We start from the raw sequence: 25,969 nt of genomic DNA, 5'->3' as shown, positions 1-25,969 counted from the left end.
AAATTTTAATAATGAAACTTACTGAAATCTATAAGAAACCTGCCATATCCTTGTCTTTGATACTGCGGCATTGTCATAATGCAAGACACATTATATCGTTGCTGGCATAATTTTTCCTATATGAATAAAAATTGAAGTCAAAAATTTTGCACATAAAACAAGTTCAATTTTCAGTTAAATTTACTTTTTGGTCATCTTGACTACGTAACCACCTGCACTAGGTACTAAAATGGCACCCTAAGGGTTAGTCAATTTAAAGGTCAAAAGTAGACAGCGTTAGGGAACAGGGAGTAGTCTAATTCTAACAAACAGATTTTTAGGGCTATTGTAGAAGAAATAATATTTCTATCAGGCTTGGAGTCAATTACGAAAGAATGTAATCTATTACCATTACGAGCTTGACTAATAAGAGATTACACAATTACGATTACTATTATAATCCTCTGCCAAAACCTAATTACGATTACAGCAATAATTAGATAATTTTAAGAATGTAATCTATTACAATTATAATGTACCGATTACGATTACAGACTCGTGGGAGAAAAATACATGCATATGTATATAAATATATTATTCTCATTGGTCGTTTGCGGTAACTACTTCATAGTTGAAAAATGATGATTTTTGATTGTACATTGGAAAACTAAATAACTATTTTGAGAATATATCCTGCATAGGTAATTATATATCCCATATCGGTTCGCCCCATCATAATGCATATTGTACATGATTTAAATATTCATTGTTATTTTGCATACGACCAAAATTTTAGAGGTTACGGTTTCTAAAATTTATGTGCTATATTTCTACATTCTATTCCCTCAACAATTCAATATAATACTACTTAATTCAGCTCAATTATTGAGAGAAAAAAAAGTTTTTTTTTAAAATGCAGTATTTGTAAAACATGCATTAGACATGCAAAACATTCAGATAGTATATAAAAATGATATGAAAGTAAATGTTCCAGAATAAATACTGCATTTAAAATAATTTTGTATGGCCTTCAACAGCACCAATGCTTCAAAACTGTCAGGTTTTATTCTCTGAAAAATTTTGCAGAAGTGCAAAATTTTCCAGCAAAGCTTAACAAATGCTCAACTGGAGCAGATGATGCACAAAGATGCAATTTTACTAAGCAATGGGTACACATGAATGTTTGATCTCCAGTGTTTTAGAGGATCAATATCATGCCCAATTGGTGCGCTGGTTTCGTAAGCTTTTAGTTTGCTTTCAATTTTCTCTTTTGTGAAAGAATTATCACTTTTGGAAGTATGGGCAGGTTTTTCCAAAAATGCAAACAGTTCTTTTTTTTTGGAAGGCAGTTTTGATCTTAGACCATTGAGAGATAACCAAAGCCTCCCATTCATTCGCTATTGTATGCACTGAAGCAGGAGTAAGGGCAATGGGTGTTATCTCCGGGGGGAAAACATCAAATAATTTTGCCGCCATGTACCACGACCTTCAGGATTTTGGTCTTTTCTTCCGATATGTCTCTATTCTACGGAAGATTTCGACTCTTCAATCATGTCTATAAATTGACTATTGATTGCCAACACAAATATTTAATTATTCGAATGCATCACTTCTTGAAAAATATCAATGAATCTAAAAGTACACCAAAAGTACGCAGCAATGCACAAAATTAATTTTGTTTAAAAATCAAAAGATACCTTTTTTTTCCCTCGAATTTTGTGTTACAATTAATTTTATCAGCAAAACATTTTTTCTCTAAACAATTACAAATGTTGAAAATGGCATTTTGGATAATGTTTTTAGAAAGTTAAAAGACTTATACTGGAAAATGAGAATTTATTTAGATATAGAATTTTTTTCTCTGTCTTATAAAACAATATTAACACTTTCTTCATTTCACCAATCACTTTTACATGCAATAAAATCATGTGCACTATGAATGCACTTCTCTTAAATCAGCCAACCTCTAACTTGTGAAGTCTATGTAAAATTGCATTTCGGATTTCACAAAAAACTTTAACTTTTTTCGAATTCCGAACACAAAGTATTAAAAATATTTAGAATTTCTAAAATTTTCTCAATTATTCAGTGGTTAAAAAAAAAAAAAAAGAACCTTTGCTGAAAAGTAAAACTATAAACAAAGTTCAAACACCCCAATTTGGGAAAAAAAATTGTAGTTCGTCTTTTGAAAGTTTTTTCCCCCATCATTCAATTTATTGATTTTTGAAAATTTTCTTTGTGTTTTTGGGGTTGTTTTTGTAATAGATAAAATCTTTATTCATTTCATTTATTTTTGTTAAAAAAAAAAATAATAAAAAAAATATGGGGAAGATAGGCTAAAAAATAGTTTGAAATACATTACCATTTACACTTAACATCATTTTCACAAATTTAATATTTTATTAATTTCCAGTAGGCATGGTATAGTAAATGAATTAGTAAATAAAAAAATTTTGAAAAAAAAAAAAAAAAAAAGAACCGACTTTAAAATTGCTCTAAAAAATGAAAAATAATTTTATTCTTTAAACATCATCGATAATGCTTTTAAACATAATTTTTGAAGTTGGCGCAAAAACAAAACGTAAAATCCAGTGTAACCACGCTTCGTTCATATTTGTTTTCAGAAAAGCATCCAAAGTTACGAACGAAACATTTATATCGCTATTCAAATATGTTGTCATCAATGCATAATGTATGTGATAGTGAAGAAACTGGTCCTGGTTAAATTTATAGTTGTATTTGAGTTATGGCTGTGAATGATTTTATCTATCGTTTTTGCGCTAACTTCATGTTTAAAAGCATTATCGATGGTGTTTAAAGAATAAAATTATTTTTCACTTTTTAGAGCAATTTTGAAGTCGGTTCTATTTTTTTCAATTTTTTTAATTTCATTCTTTTTAGTGTAAATGTAGGTATTTCAGAAATAATAAGAAGTTACCATCACAAAACTTCACATTTTTTTCTTAAAAATGCTCCATACTAAAAAAAAACTATTGACACGCGTCAAACTTTAAGCGATTGGCACTAAAAACTTATCTTTGTTCATCTCTGGAAATCATGCGTACTTAATTATAACTATTTAAGTATTACGTTTTTCCTAACTAATTTACATTCCACAGCATCTAAGTTGCTCATGATGCAATCCTGTATTTTCTTACTTAGCCCCGATCATCTGTTATCGGCATAGATGATAACGATAAAAATACTACAGAGTAATTGAGTCAAACCTAATGGTAGCATTGTGAAGGCTAAGCAGATCCTAATCACTGCATCACCTCGCTTCCAGGTTAGGTTTACCGCTACTATGGAGCAATAGCACTGAAGAAAGGAAGATTTTGATAATTCACATAGGGTTACTATAAATCAGCAGGGTTACTAAAATAAAATTATTTACGCCAAAAATGAGACGAAAGAGCCAGATTCCCCATTATCGAAATATCCCTTAAAGAAATTTGATGCTTGCTTCAGAGAAGCCTTCATTCAAAATTATCATTACAATTACTATTAATGTTACTGGTATATGGAACCAAACTTTTATAACAATGAGTTTCATATTGTCGTGTAGATGAAGATAGCGAAGACAATGTGAAAGCCAAATGAAGCGAATACTCGTTAGTCTCAACTCGAGATCTTTATTCAGAACCACTAATGAACGTTACATCTCCTTATATACAACTTGAGAAAGTGCTGGAACTTTCCAGACTTGGAAAGATACAGAAATTAATAGAAGATTCGAGAAAATACGGGAAACAGTAGAAAAGAAATTTTAGTAAAATTCACTTTGTCCTAGTCGGGATTTGAACCCGGGTCGCTCGTGTGAGAGGCGAGAATTCTACCACTGAGCCACCGTTATCTACGGATGAAAAGTGCGAACTTCGCTACAATATCATTTTAATCATTTAATAGGGAAAGTGCATAAAATTTACTGTTTTTTGCCCATAACTTTTTTTCTAAAGAACAAATATGGTCTAACAAAGTAATGGGACCTAAGTTGAGCCATCCCCTATCCAGTAGAAAAAGAATCATCAAAATCGGTTCACTAGGTGAGACGCTATGAGTGGACAAACAAAAAAAAAAGACATACATATGGTATGAATTGATAACCGCCTCCTTTTTGAAATCTGTTAAAAAAACTATCTTGCACTATGAAATGAAAGAGAAAAAGAAGAAAGAAATTTCTATTCATTGTAAAGAAGTCAACTTTGCTGCTATTTACTTCGTTTCGAAAACGTGTGTGAAACACTAACTCCATTTCTCAATGAGCACAACTTTTAGAGCCATTTATAAATAGGCATAACTCAAAATCTTACTGTAGAAATTGAAAAAAAAAAAAAACAGTGCCAAAATATTTAAGGCAGAAGGTAAAAAATTAAAATCGACGACTATTCAAATCCCAACTAGAATCAGTGTAGCTCTCAGCTCTCATGAAAGGTTAAGGTCGCAGTCACGTGAGATGATTCCTGCCTCAACATCCACTTGAAAAGCGATAGCTCTGTGCAAGGTAAATTGGATAAAAATGAAACAACGTTTAAAAGCACAGAAAGGATAAAAAGTTTATAAAAACACAGACATGTTTCGGAGGCAAGGAGGCTATTGCCTCCGAAGCTAAGGCAGAATTCCATGCAAAATGCTAACAGTACAGAGACTGCAATTTTGTCCGGAATGGCCAATAACCAAGCTTGAGACAAAGGTTTTCTCATAGAAGCTGAGAACACCAACAAACTGGTAGATAAAGTAAATTTATCTCACCAGCGATGATGTGGTTCTACTTGTAAATTGAAGGCTTTCAACAGTTTTGAAGGGTACGAATTTTACCTTTTGTCACAAAACCCCCTTTGATAAAAATATAATATATGATAACAATACAGAGCGAAAAGATGATAAGCTCTAATAGATATCAAATAAGAGATACTACTTTACTGTCAGAAGTCGAGAGATTTATGTTCAAAAGCAGAAATTTAGGTTTTCATGAGAGAAATACCATTTGTGATAGTGAAAATTAAGGATTTTGAGCAGTTGGGACAAAAATAAAAGAGTATTAAGAGCTTCTAAAAAAAAACTCAACATTTGAAAGGCTTTAAAGATGGTTTGGTAGAAACTCTGAAGAAAAGGCATAACTTAACATTCAAAATTGTTTCCATGCAATGAATATGCTGTTTCAATACGGGTTTCCAATCCCACAGGATTTTCGGATTGTATGGAGCCAATCCACGGAATCCCGGGGGATTGACTTTATTCTTCAAAAAGCTAACTTTTCAGGATCAAGTCACTCTCAGAAGACTACACTATTTTTATTGTGTTCTTAAATGTTCGTGACCGTCTATCATATGAAACACACAAGGGTTTTTTTTGCTCTTCCTACAGATATACAAGGAAGGTAAATCAAACTTCAGATGATGCTTGTGAAAATATTCATTTTAGGAACGGCAAAACTTGGAAAGAGTTTGCGTTCAAATTTTTTGCGGGAGTTTGCTTTCGTTCCCGCTAAATATCGTGCAAGGATTCGAAGGAATTTGGGATTGGAAACCCTAGTATCAACAGTATAACGTAACACTACCATTTGTGGATTTCGGATGCATTGCCTTTTCTTTCCTTTCTGCATAAAATAAAACACATCTCATAAGTTCGTTTCCCTCATAAAATAAATTCAAGAAAACTAACACAACAAGAAAGATTTCAAGTAAATTTAAATAAGCATTACCTTGGAAAAATAGCCCACAAAATGACATCCTGTATCATCATTTTTCGTCAAGACATAAAAAAGAAAGGGTTCAACATCATAATAAAGTGTCTTATGATCCAAAAATAACTTTGCAAGCAGGCAGACATTTTGACAGTATAATTTGTTGACATTTCCATCAACCTCAAAAACAGATAAATCTTCTTTTCGATAGATTTCGGTTCCAGGAGGGTGAGTCCAATTGCATTTCCTCTGTAATAAAAAAAAATCTTAACATGAGTTAATTTAATCATGAATGACAAAATATGAGTCAAAAGTTGTGTTATGTCACTAAAACATGATTTGGAGCAATTGAACGGTTTAGTAACTACTTTTACACAAAACAGTAATGCTGTATTGCTTTCTTTTAAATATTTTTAATACTATTTATTGGCAAATGGTTGAACCGAGACTTACACTAATTTTTGCATGAAGTAGAGTGAGGATATAATTAATTTTCTGATAGTGTAAACACAAATTTGATTTACAGCCCTTTTACTCTTTTACAGCCCTTTTACTCTCAATGGCTTGTATGTAACATTTATCTTATAGTTTGGAATATTAGGATTTAAAGGAAAATTCTGAAGTAAAAACTCCGAAAAAGCAGAGCATGTGTAGAAAATCATAGTATTTTAAGTTCCAGAATATACTACTCCTGAAATGAATCAAGCGTACTTTGTACTGATTATGCAGAGCAATAAAAGTTAAAAGAAAACAAAATTTTCAACAATGAAGCTTTTTTTGGATACATGGCATAAAATTAAGAACAAAGCTAGATGTGTACGACTATCTTAAATGTTAATTTAGGTCAAAATAATTTTTTTTATTGCAGCATAATTTTTGCGCGAGACAGCAAAAATTCCAATTCATTGACTAATGACAAACTTCTGATTGTTGATTAACCTAAATATTGAATGTAAACCGGGGTTACCACTTTTTGGCCACGAAACATTTCAAGTATTTTTCAAGAACCTTATTGAAAAAATTTCCAAGGATTAAAATACTGCTTTTACTCAAATTATACATTTAAAAAATATAGAAATTTTCCTAATTTTAATGTAAATCTCTAAATAATTATTAAAAATAAACTAAATACTGATTTATATTGATATAATTTTATAACATCCTCTCAACATCTACGGGAAGGGATTCCGTCATAGATCTTTAAAAGGAATAGATAGGCCTTTCTCCTAAAGTGCAGCATATTTCGCCTGGAAAAAGTGGGGTCATCATGATTCTTCCAAGAATCATGTGATCAAGGGACATCGTATCTCTTTCTACTTGGGAAGCAATGACATAACAATGCAAAGCGTCGTTAAAAGTCTAGGATTGTATGAAAATTTTCATTATACTAATGTGAGAAATCTATCTGTGTGAATCTGAGATTTTCTAGTGAACGAAGGTTTGATGAATGCGATGCTAATGCCAATCTTATTCAAAAATTTTAAGACTTTCTGACAAGCGGGAGCATTATATTAAGTTACTGAAAATAAGTAATGGAAAATTAATTAAAGGATGCCTGCGAAAAACTAGATTTTTAAGTTTCATAATTTCTATGAAAACTGTGCTAGGAATATATAAAAAGTATATAAGTGCCCGAATTCCAGTTCTAAACTACATAATGACCTATAAGCAGACTTAGATAAAATGAAAAGCTTTCTGCAAACACAAATCGTAACTGGAAAATTTTCTGCAAATAATTATTTTGCATAATTCACACTTGTGAATAAAGAATTAAATTTATATTCAAATATGAAAGAGACAAAAAAAAGTGCTTTAAATCATTTTTTTTATAATAACATATATTTATTTCTTATTTTTTACCAACTGAAGAAAACTGCCAAAACTATTAATTTTTTTCACACGTGCTTTAAAAGGCTTTTGGAGAAAGGCTTTAACAGCAATGAACTGGGATTTTTTAAAAAATTCTTTTTAAAAGAATTATTTTTTCATTAACGTTAGCAGTTTGAAAACAATTTCTGCAGACCCAAAAATTTTCTGCAAACGCCGTTCGCGCGTTCGTCTGTATTATGCAAGACTGCCTATAAGCTTAATCAGGATCACCTTGAAATGTTTTTAAGTGTGATTAGGTTGCGACGGGGGTTCAAAGATAATCGTCAACTATTTCGAAGTGAAAAAAAAAAAAAAAAGATTATTAATTCATACTGAAATTGAAGAGTGCAATTTTCGAATTGCCCCGATTTTGACAACCTTCAAATTTGAAGCGTAAAAAAATTCTTTGGAAGAATGAAACTTTTCTTCCGAAACTTGCTCTCTGTTGTGAACTGCGATGATTGTAAAGCAGCCTTAACTACAACAAACCAAAAACAGGATTAATAATTTAAGAATTTGGGACACATTCAAGTATAATAGCTTATTGCAACCATCGAAAGACGTATGTTTGTGCAGAACAACTGAACGTGTTAGTCGAGAATGTGAAAAAGTTTTGGGAATAAAACACAAAAATATAATGGTACTCATGACCAAAAGAGTTATAGAAAAAATTTCGAATTATGTTTCTCTAGATTTAAACAAGCATATGTTGGAAACAGAAGCAGCTGATAATCACGTTAACAAGTTTATAAAATTAATCGTATTTAAATATTTAAGCATTAGAATGGATAAAGCAGTTAATTCAAACAATGAAACTAATTCACTAAGACCAATACTGTTTAAGGGACAATAATCACTAGTTTTATTCACCCTTGATTTGTGGAACAAAAAAAACTGGGGAGGGAGAGTGAAACGACCATTTATGTAGTTTTTAATTGGTGTGAAAAGTAAGGAATAAATTTATTTTCTGAGCACTTAAAAAAAAAAAAAAACTGAAGTTGACTAAAAATCACGAACAAACCAAAGTTAGTGTTTTATTAATATATTACTGGGGTGTAATGCATGCAAGTACTGTTTAATTAAATTAACTGATATTTGATTCTATTTACATTTGTATTTCAAATTGATTTAGGGTTTTACATATGGTTTTATGTAAAATTGTTGCACTGGCTTCAAAAGTTGTGGAAAAAGTATGCATTGAATCTATTTATCTGTACTTGAAAAATTTGATTTAAATAAAATAAAATTTAGAAGGTTAATTTTTGTTGAAGATTTTTTCTTTTATATTTAGCATTGAAGATATCTATCTATACTTAGTATTTAAGGCACTCGGAAAAAAAAGTTTAAATAGCTTATGCGTCTGCACAAAAGTTATGATGGGAAATATCTAATAGACCATTCCATGAAAAAGCTACCATTTTGTCCTGCATTTCATTAAAAAGTGATAACTTAAAAAGGTAATGAACAACATTTTTTGCCAAAGTACAAGCATACGTTTGTGATTTCTTAAGCAAAAAAATTTTGTTCTTTATGCCTTTTAATTATTACTTTTAATGAAACATATGAGCTGTCACGTGCAGACAAAGAGTTCACTTTTTCCTGAATTGCGCTTTTATTTCCCTTAATTGTGCAAATGATTGTGGTGAAAAGCGATTCTCTTCGATAAGGGAAAGATTTTCTTGTGAGGGATGATGTGAAACATTCTTTCCCATGATCACGTGATGTCAAAGGGGGGGGATGTTGACGCGCGCTCTGAGGAGAAAAGCGGGAAGAAGGCACATCTACTCTATTTTAAGATCTATGGATTCAGTGTTTCTTTTTTGAAAAGTCTTAGAAGCAGAAATATTTAAAAATTTTAGTCTGTCTTTGCTGATGAAAAAGTGAAGGGGGGTGCGTTCTTCCTACAATCTTAAAAATGTAAATTCAAGTCCTCTAGGATGAACTTAAACAATGAAATGCGCAAATTAAGCATTTCTACTTAACAGACAAAAAGTTAGCAGTTGACTCACCAAGTGTCGCAGAAGAATATTCTTACTCTTCATATATTTCAAACAGAACTCACACAAAAACAGTTTTGGAAGCCTAAAAGGTAAAAATTTGAAGTGAAAACAAATACAGTAGACCTTGATAAACAGGAGAAATAAAGAAAAAAAATCAGAAAACCAACTTCATTTGATCAGCAAAAACAAAATTAAAAAAAAAAAAAAAAAAAAAAAAAAAAAAAAAAAAAAAAAAAAAAAAAAAAAAAAAAAGAAGATAATCAGTCTTGATTTCAGATAATCAAGGCTCACTTGTATATCATTGTCTCACCAGTAGCCCTATCCAAGTGTGAATCACCAATATGAATAAAACTTCGCACACTGATAGAATACTTTTTGGAAAGCAAAAATCACACATATTTTTTTTACTTATAATTCGAAAGCACTAGAAAAACTGCTACAAGCGATCATTCGCCCACGCCAAGCAAATATGCCCACCAAGGGTTGTAAGAAAATTGGCGAATAATCGTTTGGCGTAATCATTTTACAATTTTCACTTGCACCCGGTTAACGGAAAAGTGCCTAATTATTATTTTGATGAAACTGGGAATTGTTAGAGCATAATCGAGAATGTCAAAAAAAGCTTACCAGTAAAAAATTCTCATTTCCCGTCTAAGTTACCCTCATCATTAGCATAAGTAGAATTCACCTTCTTAATAGGTTAAGGTGTGGAGTTACAATAGTCCTTAAATACAGTGATACTCTTGTTTAACAAATATCGCGATTTAGCAATTGTTTCTTCTTCTCCAACTAAAAAATGAAGGGAAAAAATCCCTATTTACCAAATAATAAATCCTGAATTACAGTTAATTATTTTAACAACCCGAACTTTTTTTTTGTCAATTTGAATAAGGAAATATTGGATTGTTTTTGAAATGATATATCGATCTTGTCCGAAGCAAAAAAAACTTTTCTTGGAATCAGCAAATTTTTGACGGGAGAGGGGGGGGGGGGGGGGCAACCAATGAATAGAGATTCCGATGCAGAAAGGGATAATTAAACTCCCACTAAAACTTACTTTTTCTAATGCTTTACATGGGTTGGGAACTGCAAAAAAAATAGCTCGTTGCAGGCTGATGCAGTATTTCCCCTAGTGTAAATGTTGCAGTATTCCCCTCTCTCTATAAAGTCGATAGTGAACTATTTCGAGTAAAGTATCAAGGAAATTGTCAAACATCTGTTACCCAGCACTTTAAAATCTCAAATTAATAGCGTGTAATAAGTTGTGGAATGCTGAATAAAAAGTGTACACTTTTACATTAACACTTTTTAATTATACTTTTACACTTTTAATTATGGATATGTTTGTAGAGTTGCTTATTAGGTTTTTCATAAGGCAAGTGTTTTTTTTTTTTTTTGCACCCTGATATTACGAAAAACCTCGATTTAGCGCATAAAAGCTTTGGTCCCGGCGAATTTGTTAAATCGGGGTCTAACTGTATATATAAAATACCACATTACAATTGGCAATATGTGTTGAATCCAACCTAACAAAAAGTTACAATGAATTTGCATTTTAAAAACAAAAATTTGATGAACAAATTGCATCAATTCTAGCCTCATCTTATTGAATAAACAGTTAAAAAAAATAAGGTTTTGTCAATGGTGTTTTATTGAGTAAGTAAATGGATGGAGAGCCATGACCTGATAATATTATACTTTCCATAACAAGTGAATTTGCAAGCATTTTGAACTGTTGCTTCTTCCACCAGGATTAAACGTAATAAAAATTTCAACAAGAATTAAATCAGCAGGTTACCAAGCAAATTTGTTTACACAACCTCTTATGCTTATATCTCTCAATCATTACAAACATATTTGACTTTGTTTTAGGATATCGCTCAAGCAACAAAGAGATCAACAACCTCTGATACTTTGATATAGACAACTCAAAATGAGAAATATGATGAACGGCAAGCCTACCTAGCATACTCTTGAGGATATGGAGATGAATACCACGTTTCTATACTAAATTTTCCAAATTCAATAGCTCCAGGACTACGTCCTTGAGGTTCAGGGGGAATTGATCCATGGCCCATAGCCTAAAATTATTAAAATTTTTTTAAACATTAATAGAACTTCTTTATTTCAAGAGACAGATGCACACTCAATATTTGTACATACTTGTAATGCTGTTTCTTGGACGTTTTTGAACAAATTTACATCATTATCAGTAACACCAGGTGGCAAAGTTGCTTTAGGCTCTTTTATACTAGTTTCTGCTAAAAAATAAAAAAATAAATCAGAAATTAGACACACTAGAAAAAGATGAATTTTATTTAAGCAAACTATTGGACATAAATGCTGAAATACTTATGAAAATTGAAATAATGAGTTGAGAAAAATAAGAGCTATCATCTTTAATCATAAGAGAGGTAATGCTTTTATTGTCTCTGCTCCAGGTATGCATCAAACTAAGTTATTAAATTTGACACACAGGTAGTCTGAAAGGTTGGGCATTGCACCTTGAAAACCATGTGCATACATTTGGCCTTAAAAGTTTTCCTGTTTTTGGCAACTTTTAAACACTTGTATGTACACAACACATCTACTGGAATGCAGGAAGGAAAAAAACCCAGCCTCGGAAAGAAACAAATTTTTTTTAAGAGTAGGCACTTTAATAACACGTAAATGCAGAAACTGAATTCCGGCACCCAAGATTCTTGGGGGGGGGGGGGGGGGGGGGGGGTGATATCACCTTTGATGGGTATCAAGAAGTAATAAATCACACATTTTGGTTAAAATAAAAATCGTTTTTGTAACAATATGTTTAAGGGAAGGGGATAATAAGTGTGAAAAGGAGGGGGAGGTCAAATAAGTCGAAAAAAATGTGCAATATCATTTAGAGACGACCCTTTACCATAACATATATCTGAAAATATTTGAAGCAAAATTATAAACATTTCACATGTATTTGAAATGCGAATAGAAGTAGTTTATCTTCTACAATAAGTTTTGCTTGCTTTCTTAATGAATTCAAAACTTTTGTACATATGTATAATTACGCTTGCCAGTTTTCTGAAATGTTCAACGGGGACACCGGGAGAGTTCAGAGTTCAGACAAAGAATCACAAGTTAGCAAAGTAACAAATTAAAGTTCAGAAGCTTCCTTTTCACAACCCGTTTAAATCTTAAGAAATCAAGGCATCATTCATGGTCAAGTTTAAATTTTCATTTTTTTTTTTTAAATTTAAAGTTTGTTTTTAATTACCTAGGCTTCAGTTTGAAAAGGTAAATCTGCATAAGAAATGTACTTCTGTTTTTGAAAAGTACATCAATGATCTCAAGTATTTCCCTTTAAATAGCTTTCAGTTAATTTTGTACAGTCAAGTTAAAACACATATAAAAGATACTTTTATCTATTTATTATTATTTTTTAAGTTTCAGAATAAATGGATAATTAATTTTTAGAAACGTACCGAGTACTCGGTAACTACTCGGTACTCGGCCAATTTGCCGAGTACTCGGTAATCAGCCAAATTCTGATCAGATACTCGGCCAATACCGAGTAGTTGTAAAAAATTGAATATTGTCCAAGACAGATACTAAAATTTATAAAAAACAGAGCAAGCATTATATTCTGTAATCATTTACAATTAAAATTTATAAGTCAAATTTAAATTTTGAGAATAATGAAGCTTGTAACGCTTCAATGGAATAAATCTTTATTTTAATGTCCCCAAAGTTAATAAAACTTATTTATTAAAAATTATGCAAAAAAGGTAAGTAGAGAAAATATGGAATTTTTATATTAAAAATGGATTTTTTCTACAAATAAAAATTATAAAAAATGTAAAAATACCTTTGCTTAAAAAATAAAAGGAAATAAAACAACGTTAAAAACACACTGCAGGAACACTGCAGACGCGTGTTTTGGCGTTACAAGGAATTCCTTTTTCAATGCACAAAATGGGAGTTCATAGATTTAAAGGCATCCGACAAAAGAAAGATTTTTTTGTCGAATGTCTTTACGTTCTTTAGCTCACATGTTATGCACTGAAAAGGACGTCCCTGGAAAGGGGGGGGGGGGGGGGGGTCTGCAGTGTTCCTGCACATTTGTTTTATCTGCTTCTAAAAATTATTTATGTTTGGCGGACTAGAACTATAATTGATTGGTATACAGTGAAACTCCTCCTAACGGAAAACCTTCTTATGCAGACAATTTTTAATTCCCCAGTTCCAATGCAAATAACATTATTAAACCTCTGTCCTGCGGACACCTCGATATTGCGGACAAAAAAATTTGTCCCGGTAGTGTCCGCATTAGACAGATTTTACTGTAATTTGTTTTAAATCCAACTTGATTAATCATACCTTTTATTTATTTATTTTTAATTTTAAAAATAATTTTTTTGTAAAATTTTTGACACAATCAAAATTGTATATATAATGCGTAATTAAATTTCAGCAGGAATTTAGTTTTAAAAACTATTATATGGACAAGGAGGTCTATACTACTATTCCAATAAGTTCAAAATTCATCCCATGTGTGTTGGTGGTTCTTCTTAAAACATAATTGGTACTTGGTAACTAGGCCGAGTAGTGAAAGGCCGAGTATTTGGTAACTCGGCCAAAGTGCTACTCGGTACGTCTCTATTAATTTTAAAATTAAAACTAGGCATTTAAACTTTCCATAGTATCAATGTTTACCAGCATGAACTTAAGTTTTTATTTTTAAGGAAAGGGAACGATAGCTGTCAGTGAGGCCTGGAGGGGGGCGATGGTCTCAAAAAGGTTGGAAACCACCGGTTTAACATAAATATCTGACAAAAGTAGTCTATAGTTATGTCTCTCAATCAGGGTTTGCTGATATATATCATGATATACAGCAGCCCTTTGTTGTATTGCTCTTTTCTAATGTCCTTCGAAATACTAAAGCCTAAAATAAGAAAAAAAAAACTGCTTTAAGTTTGAAACCATTTCTGAAAACATATGGTATTGCTCAGAGAAGGGTCTTTCTTCTTTATTTTGTCAATGAACAAAAGGAAGCTATTCTTCAAAATTCGGGAGAAAAGCAGCAGCAAGTCCAGTCATCCATATGTACATACCCGCGCAGTATATTTCAGTATAAGATAAGTCTGTAAAAGTCTGTCTGTAAACTAATTAAATCTGTAAACTACTTGACATCCTCTTTTGTATTGATACATTGCCTTTACAATGAGTGAGAGACATCAAGTGTCATATTAGATCATGTAGAAGAGAACATACGCCCTTCTTTTAGTACAGAAAAGATTTGTGCTTGGTTCAGGGTTCATACTCTATTTGGATGAAAAAATTCCATGACTTTTCCAAGACTTTTTCATGACTTCATAAAATTTTTCATGACCTTGTTATAAGAAGAGAATTACTATTTAATATCAAATTTGCCAATTTTTTCAGAAAAAAGCATTCGCAAAACTCCTACGTGAGTGCCACTACCTCATCGAAGTACTTGGTAATTGCAAAATTATTAGTGTATATCTAAATATCTATTGTTATTTGTCTTCATCACATAAATTCAAAATCTCAAAGCAAAGTAAAAATACAGTGAATGAAATATAATGATTCTTAAATGTCTCTTAATTTTATTAACAGGCAGAAAGATAATGAATGGGACAAAGGTTGAATGAGTTATTATTGAGTTTCAATAGATTTGTTCAAAAGTTGCCTTTTAATGTCAACTGCGCATTTAACCATGCACATAATCTGACAGTATTTTCGTTTTTTAAAGTAAAGCCATTCTTTAGTAAATTCATGTTTCTAAACCAGATATTTGTTTTTTAAAAAAACTTTTAGTAGCGAATAAATTTTCTGATTCATAACTACTTGTTAACTTATTTGCACACTTTTAAATGCATATAAATTAATAGATTCAGAAATTCCAGAACATTGTGCTTGATTCCTGACATTGAATGTAGCAGTGAGTAGCAGGGATTAGTTTTGCGGGCTGCATGTTGGGTACTACTGTTTTAGAGTGTACTAGAATTCCCCTATTTCTGTATCCCAATGCCTAACTAAAGATCTTTATTTTCTTAAACCTTCAACAATTTAAGATAAACTATGATGAGTTTAATAATAAAATAATAAAGTTTTTACAAGTGATGGAAAACTCGGATGCAATTGAATCGCATTTTTTGAGTGGGGCGAAATCAAAAATTTGCAAGTTTGATTCTATAGAATATATAAGAAGTGCTGAAAACAATGGTAAATTAAAAATGAGTAATGGTCCAAGTAGTAAAATTACATTGCAAAAAAAGACAAGTGGCTGCTACAGAAGTGGATGCAAGAGATTTCAAAATTCAGATCTGTTTTTGGGATCGTTCAATTTTCCAGTTTTAATAGCTTTTATGTGCAATGCTGTTAAATCACTCAAGATTTCTAATGCTCTTTTAGCTACCGTTACTTTCTCTTTGGTCAGGACATTTTTCCATGACTTCAAATAAATTTCCATGACTTGGAAAGAAAATTTAAATTTTCCATGACTTTTCCAGGTCTGAAATTCTGTTATTTTTTTTTCCATGACTTTCCAGGATTTCCTGTTACTTATCACATCCTTTCTACAGCAAGTCAAACAGATTAGAAAGTCTATTGGAATAAGAGGGTATTGGAATGCTCACTCTTATCTCGCGGTAGATCAGAAAAATCGTCTTCATTTGCCATTTGATGTTTTTAACTTTCTAACGGCAAAAAATTTACTTAAATTTCAATCTTGTTCAAATTTCAATAGGTGTAATAGTACATTTGTGAACTACATCGAAACCATTAGAAAATCATATAGAAAAGAACGAGAGCTAATGTACTTGTGTATTGGATTTATAACTATTTTTAATGACCTCCATTATATCACGCTTTCAGATATATCGCTCTTTTTCTTTGTCCCCCGAAAAGAGCAATATAACAAGGGGTTACTGTATATCATGATATATATCCATCCGATATTTATTTTCAAAATATCATATTTTAATATTTTCAATATTTATTTTTTTAACAACGGTTTTTATTAATTAAAAATTATATTAATCATAATAATACTGTTCATTTATTATTAAAAATAACCAAAAAGTTATGTACTATATTTTTATGATTTATTAATACATCAAGCGAAACTAAGTAGTATAATATTCCTTGTTATTTTATATTCATAAAATTATTTGTAATGTAACAATTTTAATTCATATTAAAAGTGCCTAATTAAATATTAAAAGTGTGTCAAAAAAAAAAAAAAAAAATTCTATTGACTATCATCAACTAATGCATATTTTTTATTTCTGAATCATATAACTGGGTAAAAATAGCTAACAAAAGAAAAATAAGTAAAACAGCTAAATTGTTAAATTAACTAATTAATTGATAAAAATGTAAAATGAAACATTGGTTATAAATAATGAGAAAAACCTTATTTTAAGTCTACATATTGCAATAACAATTTTAGAAAATAAAGAGTGATTAGAGGATACATTTACTGTTTTGAAGACTTTAGTTTGTGCTGGTTGAAAATATTGGACGTATATCAAAATATCCGATATATATCAAAATATCGGATATTTTTGAAAATATCAAGATATTTTCAAACCCTGCCCTCAATAAACTGTACAATATACATTTTCACTTCCAAATCAATTTCCAAGTCTGTATTTTATAATCTAGTAAAAATCACTTAAAAGTAATAGAGGTAAGAAGGTTGCGAACTCTCTGATGGCTTTGAACGTCTTATCACGCCTTAGTGAGCAAGTTTTAAAAGCATTTTACACTTATTTTTCTGATGCTAAATGTTCGTTGTCAAACAGTTGAAGGCGCAGGGCGGTAGCTAGGCACTGATGGAAGGCAGGACACTTAAATTTACATGGCAAGTTACTTCAAAAAAATTTTTTTATGAGAAAGAATTTCACATATCTTACTCATGACCCCGACTGTCAGAAGCTTGCCGAGTCATGTAGCCTTTGGCAGGAAACATAGAAAAGCTACATGAAAAACTAAAAATCATTGAGTTCATTCCATGTAGTGATGTTCCACATATCCGAGGGAAAATAAAGATCTGTATCCGTATCCGCTACTTTTTTGACGGATCTTTTCTATTCTAAAAATTCTTAAATATTTGAATTAAAGACTCTTAAATTCCATTTTAATTAGGTTTTACTCAATGTCTAAATTATAGGGTATAATTTCCGAAGCCAATTTACCCCCCGTCGCAAAAAGGAAGGGGTAATAAGTTTTAAAAATAAGCACCTGTGTGTCTATTTGTAACATCGTAGCTCTTAAACAGATGAACCGATTTTGATAGTTCTTTTTTCGTTCAAAAGGCGACTTGATCGAAAGTGTTCTTAGCTTGGTCTCGTTTTTGCAGAACTTGAATTACCGGAAATATTAATAAAAACCGACTTAACGTAGTACAGAATTATGGTAGTAAAAACTTACCCATACGCTAAAAATATTGGCAACAAATTCAAAGAACTAAGTTTTCTGCGTTTGACATTTGTTTGGAACTTCCAAGTTATATACAGTAAAAGCTATATCGTATTAAGGAAATTTTAAATGCAATTCAAAGCCTTTATACTCATGATTAGTAGCTATTTCATAGTCGGATAAGGAGAAAAGCTCAATGATTTGAAATTTCTATCCGTTGTCAGTTCATATTTGTTAACAATGTGTGTTCTGACTCGCGAAATCCATCTCAATATCAGGTCACCATGTTTTTTTTTAAATTTATTTTTTAAATTTTTAGTTAATATTAGTTTCTGTTATTGATTTGGGGGTTTCTGTTATTCTTCATTTTGGCTTTTCTCGGCATTCTTCAAAAAAAGTGAGACTAAATTCTCTATTTACTGTTCGTAAAGGTGTTCCCGGCTTTGTTATTCTGTCGGTCGGAGTAAGTTGTGTGGAATGGGTCAACGTTGCATTTATGCTGAAATAAAATGCGAAAAATGTTTCTAGCCTGTCCAGTAGCAGCTTTGCACTCTTGCTCCTATATCCTACATCTGCCGAGCAAGCTAGGAATAATTTATCATATTCTATTTAAGCATTAATGCAGCATTGACCCATTCCTTCCAACTCTTCTTCAATTTTAACGGAGATTTCTTTAAAGAGTAAATCATAGTCTTGATTATATTTTCGGTGCAGATGACATTTTTTTGAAGAAGCAGTGTTATTATTCTGACGGAAATACCTTCCGTAACAAATTAAACACTTGAATAGTTGAATTGGGTTTAAAAAAAAATGAGATCCGTATCCATATCCGCAGATCTTGACACTAATGATCCGGATCCGCGGATCTACTTTTTTGACGATCCGGCACATCACTAATTCCATGTGAAATGACCTCGTTGTCTCTGATTTGAACGAAATTTTATAGATGTGCAGACACATTCCTTTGAAACTAACGATATAAGTTTTCAGTTTCCAAGACTCAAAATCTGACGATATCAGCTTCGTGAAACTAATTGCCATGTTTAAGCTAATCCCCCATTGGAGATCATTTTGGAGCCCACCTATTCTTTTTCAGATATCCTGATCCTCATGATTTGATTGTTTGGACTCCTGAATGCAAGAAAGCCTTCCGTCAATTGAAAGAAATGTTGACGTGTCAGCCAGTTTTGTTTTCTCCGAATTTCAACCCTGAATTCATTGTGCAAACGGACGCGTCAGATCGTGGTTTAGGAGTAGTGCTTACGCAGTTTGATGAAAACGGGAGAAGAACACAATTTTATACTTGAAGTAAAAAGTTTTCAGACGCCAAGCAAAAATGTGTCTTGGAAGCTGAAAATTTGCATAGGTTAGTGTCAAAGGCATGTCTGCATTTCTGTAAAACGTCGTCCAAATTTTAGATAGTTTGATGGAGGTCATGTGACATGGAATGAATCCATGTTTAGTTTTTGTAACAATTTCATTCTCGTTTGCTACATGTTTTCAACAATGCCTGCGCGACTCGGTTAAAATTTTTTTTTACCTGCTGTGATGCTGCAGAAAATTTTGGGCCTTTATACTATGACATAGATTTGGCACTAATGGGAAAGACACACTTGGACTATAAGCTTCAGAATTGTAGAATTTTAAAATGAAATAAAAACTAAAAAAAATTTAAAGATAAAGAGTAATTTAAAAGTGTTTTAAATTTAAGAAAGAGGGGGTGGGGATGATTTCCATCTACATCCTTCCTTGATACACCATCGATTTGATCTGATGATGTAGTTGAAAAATTGAAGTCTTTCAGTGTATGTTTTTCGAAATGGTAAAACTTTGTTTTTGATTTTCATAAGTCTGAAGCAGGATGTAAGCATTATTTTTATCATTGAGTTTTATTTTGTACATAAACATACCTCCATAAAAAAAATAGCGGTAAGTTTAAAATCATGTAAAAGTTAAAACTACTTAAAAGAAAATATTACAGACATGTGTTTCAGGGAAGAAAAGAATCTGCCAAAAAAACCTGACATTGCAATCCCGAAACATATGCCTGCAATTTTAAAGTGTTTCTTGTGATTTTAACAAATTGCAGCAAGGTTTCTAAATAACTAAGTTTTTTGAAAAAATATTTAAATTATCCCATTGATTAAACAACCAAGATTCCGATAAATTATATTATAGTTTTATCTGTCACAGAGAGATATCTGATGAGGTATGATGTATACATGGATTCTTGTTTTTTAAGTTTAAAAAAAAAAAAAAACCATGAACTACATTTCACAGGATTACTTTATTCTTCACACAACCATCAGATCGATATAACGAAGGAAATAATCTCAAAAACACAAAAGAATAACAATCATATTGAACAGCTACGCAACACACTTCGATTCAAAAAGCGCCGCGGCACTATCGATACTTACGGCGGTGCTAAATTACGCCATTGATGAGGTGAGCAAGCGAAAGCAGCTGCCGAGCCGTGAATCCCAATGACGACACACTTTGTGCGCAGTTAGTTATCCTTCGAATATCAGAACAGGAATCGATGGAAACCATTATTCAGATCGCCCACATTATCCATTCACACAAGAACACACACACACACACCGATTTGATGATCACACAAGCTAAAAAGGGTAAAATATATGGCACCTTTTTGCGGACAACAGCAGCCAGCGACGTTACGAAATCCGAAATGTTTACATCCTGCCTCTGGGACAAGAACGATGGAGAGGTGGAAAGGGGGAAAGGCGGGTGGTGGTAAGTGGAAGGAGGGGAGGAGGACGATACTTCCTCCTCAAACGCTCGATTCGCTTAGATTTTTCCCACGAGCATAGCGGCTTCGATCTTTTAGCGATTTACCATGTCGTCGGGGTCAATCTAAAAAGATCTGTAGCGAGGGGTAAAAACTAGGTAAACGTTTTCTTTTTCTTCTTGACGCTGTAACACAATTCGGAATTAAACGCCGTTTACGTTTCCGCTTTCTGGTTTGGACATATTCGCTGGTGGAAAATTGGAGCAGAGGAAATTTCAATGGCCTTTCTAGATATAACTTGATTTATATTTAAAAGCTCATGACAAGCAAATAATTCCTCAAAGTTTTTGGTTATATAGGTTCTCCTAAAAAAAGAGGAACGTTTAAATCAAAAAATAAGCAATGCATGTTACATTTTGAAAGCATATAATCTGAATGATTATTAAAAGAAACGTTCCCAAGTTTATTTACTCTGGCTACAAAAAAATTAAAACTTCAAATTTCTATCTCTTATTGCATATATTATGGTTTTCCTTACTTTTCGCTGACATTTAAAATCCCCCCTCCCCGGAAACTAAAAAACAAGGGGAAGGAAATTTCGAGTCGGCGAAAAGTAGAGGGCACCTTATTTTTAAGGGGGGGGGGGGAGGAGGATCCATTATCATTGGTAGACGGAAAACAGCAAATCACCTATCATTACCAGAGCCGAATTTGGTTACATGTTCACAAGCTGACCTGAAATATACCACTCCCTTCTCCTCAAAGAGAGAAACAAACCTACCAATTAAGATAAATAAATACCTTTGTGCTGAACAGTAAAGTAAGACAAACCACGTTAGAAAAGGCACAAATTTGCAAATAACAGCAGACACATGTCGCCGAAACACGTGTCTGCTGTTATTTGCAAATTTGTGCCTTTTCTAACGTGGTTTGTCTTACTAAACCTACCAATTATTCATTTGGCCCAATTTTCCAGAAAGATGGATGCTGTTAGCAAACGAAAAACGAATAATAGATTTTCATCAGGACATGAAAGAATTGGAAAGGGTTTCCAAAAATATCATGACAAATGTAACCATTTATTTTTTCCCACAAAACGAGACACTACGTTTTATTTATTTATTTATTTTAAGTCCCTAAAACGTAGTTATAGAACATTTTTGTTCGCGTAAAACGAAATAACAGCCAACAAACCCCAAATAATTTAACGGAGGTCAGCTAGTTGCTGATATCAATGAGTGTTCAGATTGTTTGTTGAAGCACCCATCAAGATGTCAACAAATAGTAAAAAAAAAAAAAAAAAAAAGAAAAGAAAAACACACACACATGAGCATGCACACATCAAATACGATTGTTTTGTTTAGCCGCAAATTTTGAACATTTGTACACATTATGTTCAGTGGTTTTTTTTAATTCCACTTCCTTCTCTTAGCACAATTCTTATCAACTTGTAATTTTCTTTTAAATTAAAAATCTTTATTATAGATTAATAATAATAAAAAAAAAAAAAAAAAAATCCCCAACAAAATATCTGAACTGCTTAAAAAAAAAAAAAAAAAAAAAAAAAAAAAAAAAAAAAAAAAGAACATATCTAAGCTTAACAATACCAATAAAAATTAGCTCAAACTTGAAAATCGTTCAGGTAAAATTGTTTATTTTGTAATTTTTCATAACGGTAATAATCTGCTCGAACTTCAATTAGAATATTGTAGTTATCAGGAACTTATGCAAAGGGTGCTCAGAAGGGGGCAGGGTTCATGTCACAGACGGTGACACTGAAGTGTTTAGGGCGGATTAATTGGAGTTTTTGAGCTCGTTCGGGGGAGAGGTGTTCTTGTTCATGGCAGGTCCGTCATTTCAAAATTTTCTGAGGGGGGGGGGGCAAAGGGTATATTCAACGCAATTTATTGGAGAAAAACATTGCAAAATACACCTTTTTTAAAAAAAATCCAGACGGAAGGGTCAATTGACCGCCCCCCTCCAGATACCCTAAATGACGGGCAAAGTTCGCGTCGGTGTGTTATTGAAAGGGATGGGCACTCCATCCTTTGTTACCAATGGGAAGAGGGTTCAGTTATAAACCAAAATCACGTTAATGAAGCACAAAAAATGCAATAAAAAGAAAGAACATCCGAAAAATTCATTATATAACACTTTTCATGCAAAAAAAAAAAAAAAAAAAAAAGAATTGCAGAAAGAGATTGTTCTTCAGCTTGAACTTGTGAACTTGAAGTTTTTCCTTTTTCTGTTTTTTTTTTTTTTTCCCAAATGAGGCATAAGCTAATTGATAAAAATCATTCAAAAACCGAAGGTTAAAATTTAATTTTACGGTATCGATAATTTCCGAAAAAGCATCAGATCAGTTGGCACATGACAGAAGGCGTAATTTAAACATTTTTTGAAACTGCAAAAAGCATGCGCAGTTGAATTCAGAACTATTCTTAGTGATGCAAAACACCGAGCGAGATTTTTCTTTTCTCTTTTCTTTCTTCCACCTCTTGGGATTTAAATGAAGCACCCAACGCAAATCTATAAACAGTCCCATTTTTTAGATCGCGCCCAGCGCAGCAGAAAAATCCCCCCACCTCAGTCACAACTAACACCAAAATTAGTTACAAAGAGGCCGTTGACGTCCTCTGTGGAATTTTGCGCCAGCACAGCAGTAAAAGATGTCGAAGCGCTATGTTATTAATTGTTACAGTTTGCTGCTGGGGCATAAAATTAGGAATGAGGAAATTCACGCATGTGTGTGTGTGTGTGTGTGTGTGTGTGTGTGCCGTTAAAATGATTAAGTTACCACTCGCAACAATTTAACTTTTCTTTTTTATTTGAAACTGAAAATTGAATTGCTTGAACTGTAGCTATTGTTACAGAAAATTTGAAGAACCAGATTTGTTTATTTTTAAAAATACCACAGGATTACCTACTACACCTACTAAATAATCAGTTTATTAGGAACTCAAGAGAAACGAGTGCGCGTACGAACTCATGGACGCACGTTCTTCAAAAAATCATATCTTTAATGAATTTTTATTTGTTTTAATTTTGGTGGAAAATTAAGGACTTAGTTCCTTTCAAATTTGGAAATCAAAAAAAAAAAAAAAAAAAAAAAAAAAAAAAAAAAAAAAAAAAAAAATGCAACTACCAATAATATATGTAGCTTATTAAAATAATAATAATAAAAAAAACCACTCAAAGCTGGAGTATCTTACTAATATTATATATGCGAAAGTTTGTCTGTATGGATGGATGTATGGATGTATGGATGGATGTATGGATGTTTGTTACTCTTTCACGCAAAAACTACTGAACGGATTTTGATGAAACTTTACAATAATATAGCTTATGCATCAGAATAACACATAGGGTAGTTTTCGTCCTGTTATGGGGGGCAAAACCCCCTTAGGGGGGCAATAAAACACAATTTTTGTATAAATTCTCTAATATTGGGATGAAAAAATACTTGCACATATTTACATTATATGTCCATCGAAAGCTCTGATTTTTCTGCTGAAGATGGCACCTGTTCGAAATTTCTAAGTAGAATAAAAAACGAGTTATGAGCTTTTTAGATCCATGCTCGAAGGCTTTTCTCAACTCAATACAGTATTTAGTGTATCATCTCAACTCCCTATCGATAGCGACAATTGTTGTATTGTTGACTTTCTTTGCTTTTCGTGATTGTTCAAGGCTTTTCTCAAGTCAAATCTTGAAGTAAGATTTTTGCACAAGATTGGCAAATAATACATGATTTGGCTAATGATTTTCCATTTAAACGGAACTTTAATGTAATTAATGGTTTTTATTATTATTTATGCTGATTGAACACTTACTCATTATCCAAACAACCAGCAGATCGCCAAAATTTTTTCAGAAAGATTTCCGTAGCTGATGCATTTGGCAGTTTTTTCAACGTTGCTGTTTTTGAAGCCGAAGACTACGTCATAATGTTTCTCAGCTTTCACCATGTAAACAAAATATCGCCAATCAAAGAATTTTCAAAAGACTTTTTTTACTGTGTTAAATAATCCAGCAACTAAATTAGGCAAATCCATAAACAGCACAAAAACTTCCATTAATTTTCCTTTTGGCACAATTTCAAAAAATCACCAAATTGTATTACTTATTTTGGTAACATTTCGGATGAAACTGTTTAGCGCCATTTTATGGTGACCAAAAATATCTCAGCGTCTGGCGACGATATCTCTGTAACGAAAATTAATATCATATCGTTTTACAAAGTAAGGAAAGAATGGGGGAGCATAATCGAAGGTACCCCGAAACGACTTTCGCAAATTCGGTAAAATCGCACCAAGAGCCACAATGATTGAAATTTCCCGAAATAACTAAAGCAAGTATAAGGGGATTACGAGAGCAGCTACTTTTTTTTAATCACTTCGCACTTCATTAGCCATACAGAGAAGGTTTTAGACTCCATGTTAAAAAAAAGTATCAACTGATTAATCTTTTTAAATATGAGAAGATTATTTTGATGTTTTTTAAATTTGTATATGCTTAAATATAGTGCTTTCGTTTCTAAATCAATACTACTTTGTTCTTTATACTTATTGCTATTTTAGTTTTATGGGTAAGGAAGAAACTCGATTTTTAATCACGTCTTATTACTGACCCAGGCAACGCCGGGTATTTTTGCTAGTGATAAATAATTTCTATATTCAAAATAAATGGAAAAATTGAAAAATGTGAAAAGGACTGAAACCTCGAACACAGGGAATGAGGAAGGTTTCTTTTTCGGAAAAATGTTCGGCAGTGAAGTCTAAGACACGCAACTTATGGTTATATTTGATGTTAATGAAATGGGGAAGATGCGCGGTTTCTCCCCGAAAATTTTACGACATAGACACCTGGAAAACGCAATTCTTATGCATTTTTGGTGATGCCAGAAGAGTTGCATTATGTCATTAAAATTAAGTCGGGAAGATTTCCGAAATTGATGTCCTAAAAACGCAACTTCAGGCTAGTGATATCGATAGAAAGAAGGGGAGGGAGATTCGCGGGAAACCTCTAAAAATTCGAAACTGAAGTGAATTTTACTACTATTTGGAAGCATTAGGGAGAAGGGGATTCAGGCCTTTTTCTCCACCGTAAGTTTTTTAAATCTTACAGAACGGTTTTAGTCCATCTTCGATATTAACGTTCAAGTAATGGCTGGGGTTCTGATATCATTCCCAACTACTTTTGAAAATTGAAATCATAAAAACGTATTTCAGGCAAACTTTGGTAACAACTAGTAAGGTTGGTTGT

The 25,969-nt window shown here is 32.2% G+C and overlaps 1 protein-coding gene across 1 annotated transcript in view; it reads right to left on the bottom strand.

Moving 5' to 3' along the window:
* The window catches only part of LOC129227062 (histone acetyltransferase KAT6B-like), a 95,937-nt gene that overhangs the window by 15,453 nt on the left and 54,515 nt on the right, over positions 1-25,969 (bottom strand). Inside the window, exons 8-12 of the mRNA XM_054861706.1 lie at positions 11,695-11,792; positions 11,494-11,612; positions 9,541-9,613; positions 5,681-5,911; positions 23-116 (exon numbers count right to left, since the gene is read on the bottom strand). Of these exons, the coding sequence (XP_054717681.1) occupies positions 23-116; positions 5,681-5,911; positions 9,541-9,613; positions 11,494-11,612; positions 11,695-11,792 (615 nt within the window). The remainder of the gene's footprint in view (positions 1-22; positions 117-5,680; positions 5,912-9,540; positions 9,614-11,493; positions 11,613-11,694; positions 11,793-25,969) is intronic.

The sequence above is a fragment of the Uloborus diversus genome, chromosome 7 (assembly GCF_026930045.1).
Source record: "Uloborus diversus isolate 005 chromosome 7, Udiv.v.3.1, whole genome shotgun sequence".
Lineage (NCBI taxonomy): Eukaryota > Metazoa > Arthropoda > Arachnida > Araneae > Uloboridae > Uloborus > Uloborus diversus.
This window is presented reverse-complemented; position numbering and strand designations above follow the sequence as displayed.